Source organism: Limulus polyphemus, unplaced genomic scaffold, assembly GCF_000517525.1.
Source record: "Limulus polyphemus unplaced genomic scaffold, Limulus_polyphemus-2.1.2 Scaffold87, whole genome shotgun sequence".
In the NCBI taxonomy this organism is placed as follows: domain Eukaryota; kingdom Metazoa; phylum Arthropoda; class Merostomata; order Xiphosura; family Limulidae; genus Limulus; species Limulus polyphemus.
Genome location: NW_013665697.1, coordinates 101,575 through 103,955, shown reverse-complemented (window position 1 = coordinate 103,955; position 2,381 = coordinate 101,575). Strand labels below are relative to the sequence as shown.

Below are 2,381 nucleotides of genomic sequence, written 5' to 3'. Positions count from 1 at the left end.
AAAAAATCCTTACATGATTGGAAAAAAAATGAATATTTTTGAAATCTGTATAGCTGAATTATGTAAAATCTATTATTAAAACCAAAACACCTTTTATGAAGTTTAAATTTGCAGGCCTGTGTTATTCATTTAATGCTTGACAGAGGCTCTATGCTAAGCTCGAGGACTTTTAACGTTCAAGTTCAAGGTTCAATACCAATAGTGGGTAAAAGACACTCCATTATGTATTTTTGAAAACTATTGCTTTCTTAATAAAAGTAGCTTGTAAAGATTGCAAAAAAAGTAGTTTAACCCAAAACAAATATACGTACTTGTAAATACATTTTTATTTTAAATGATTGAGTTATAGAACAAGCTTAATTGAGATGAAAATAAGCTCGCTGCTGTAAAAACAGGCCATTGAAAAACTGACTTAGATATTCTTTTACACACACGCATATATGTATATATAAAATCAACACTACTTGGTGTTTATTTTGTTTTCACACAGGAGATGCAGTGCAATTAATTTTTATCATACACATGTAGGAGATTTTAACTCGAAATTAATATTTCTAATATCTTAAACTCTTCATCTATTAACATTTCTACACACACACACACACACACACACACACATCTAAGCATATGCCTTTAGAAGGTTCTCTTTAGCAAAGTATGCAATCACATCTCTAACAGTTTTCAAAACAACAATCCTCCAGTGGCCCAACAGCAAGCTCGAGGACTTAAAACTTTATAATTTGGTAATCACTATCCATGACAAAAGTTCAAATAACTCGCAGTTCAGATTTGGAATAAAACTAAACAAAAACAAAGAGCACCACATTCTCACCTGAAAAATATTGTATAGGTAATCCTGCATTTGTAACATGTTTGACTTTTTCTTGAAGTTATGTAGCAGTTTAATATTTTGCTGTTTTGAAACAGCTACAATGAAAAAACAATATAATTACCCGAAGAGCCACATGTGTTTGTCTCCGTCTTTTTCTGACTGATTCCGGCAGATGATCTAACACGATGGACTTTCTACCAAATGGATGATGACTCAGTTCACTCTGTGTTCTTGAAAGACCATGTGAGGATTTGAAATGATCTCCTTTCTGCTGGTGGAATTGAAGCAAAGAATCAGGACTGGAACTCTGGCGGGAATGTGTTGGAAACAACCGGATAGCATGCTAGGCATCACATAAGACAATGCTTCAAATTAAAACCTCTGATAATTGCTTTCAACTGCTACTTCCCCTCCACCATTAGAGCATATAGTTGTTTCACTGGAATTTTAGGCAGAGTAAACATAGCAGGTTTAAGAACTTTAATGGACATCAGTGACCTGTGAACAACAACACTCAACAAACTTTGAAGATAATATGTCACAGTCCTACTGACAATACCCACCAATCACCTCACCAGCTCAACCTACACAGTTGGGAGCTTCACTACAAGGCTGTACTTACCTTTATAAGACACTATTCAAGTACTTACAATAGAGGCTGGAACACTGTTACATTTTCATTGAACAGGTATTTGTAGTCCATTAATGTTTTAACCTACTATGTTATATAATTAGCCTTATAAATACATATCTTCAATAAAGTATACCACCTCAGAGAAAAACAAAAACAGAATTCATCATTTCTCCAGTTAATTTATAACTGATAACTAAGAAGTTTCACATACTATGTATTAACTACCAGGTAAATACAACAAAAGAATATTAAACTTTGGGAAAGGGGAAAGTTTTCTATAAATAAGACACATATATGATATAAACTGATACAATGGCTAGGAAAAACAATTATACTAATTGTATTAGCAGAACTAACATAATGGATTGTGTCTTTTTAAACTTAAGTCTTCCTGTTGAATATATTGTAAGGTGTTTCAGAGAGGTAATAACAACGTAAAGTAATATTCACAGAAAATTTGAACTTTACATTTCAGGTATTCTCTAACCTACAAAGCATGTGTGCACTCTCATATTTCATTATTAATATGTATTTCACTGTGATAGCTATTTATCAGAGAACTTGTTGCAATACAGACAATAAAAAGGCATTGTCAATTGCATACAACATCCCCCAATATGTGTAGTACGAGTGAAATTACTGACTTTGTTCAAGTAAAAAGTGAGATATCCATGATAATGCACTTATGCATAAATAGCAATGTGCATATGTGAGAAAGGATTGTTAACTTTCAAAGGTAATCTCTTTATTCATGAAATTTTGCTATTATTCAAAACTGTGCTTACTTTATATATACCGTCTAAAAGCTGGTTTTTAAAATTAATTTTACCACAAAGAATTGTTTTGTTTTCTTTTTTTTTTTTTTTTTTTTTTTTTTTTTTTTATTTTTTTTTTTTTTTATTTTTATTTATTATA

The 2,381-nt window shown here is 31.4% G+C and overlaps 1 protein-coding gene across 3 annotated transcripts in view; it reads right to left on the bottom strand.

Moving 5' to 3' along the window:
• The window catches only part of LOC106468289, a 121,911-nt gene that overhangs the window by 91,455 nt on the left and 28,075 nt on the right, over positions 1–2,381 (bottom strand). For all 3 annotated transcript variants that reach the window (XM_013928712.2, XM_022397245.1, XM_022397239.1), the window contains one exon: positions 954–1,175. In XM_013928712.2, the coding sequence (XP_013784166.1) occupies positions 954–1,175 (222 nt within the window). The remainder of the gene's footprint in view (positions 1–953; positions 1,176–2,381) is intronic.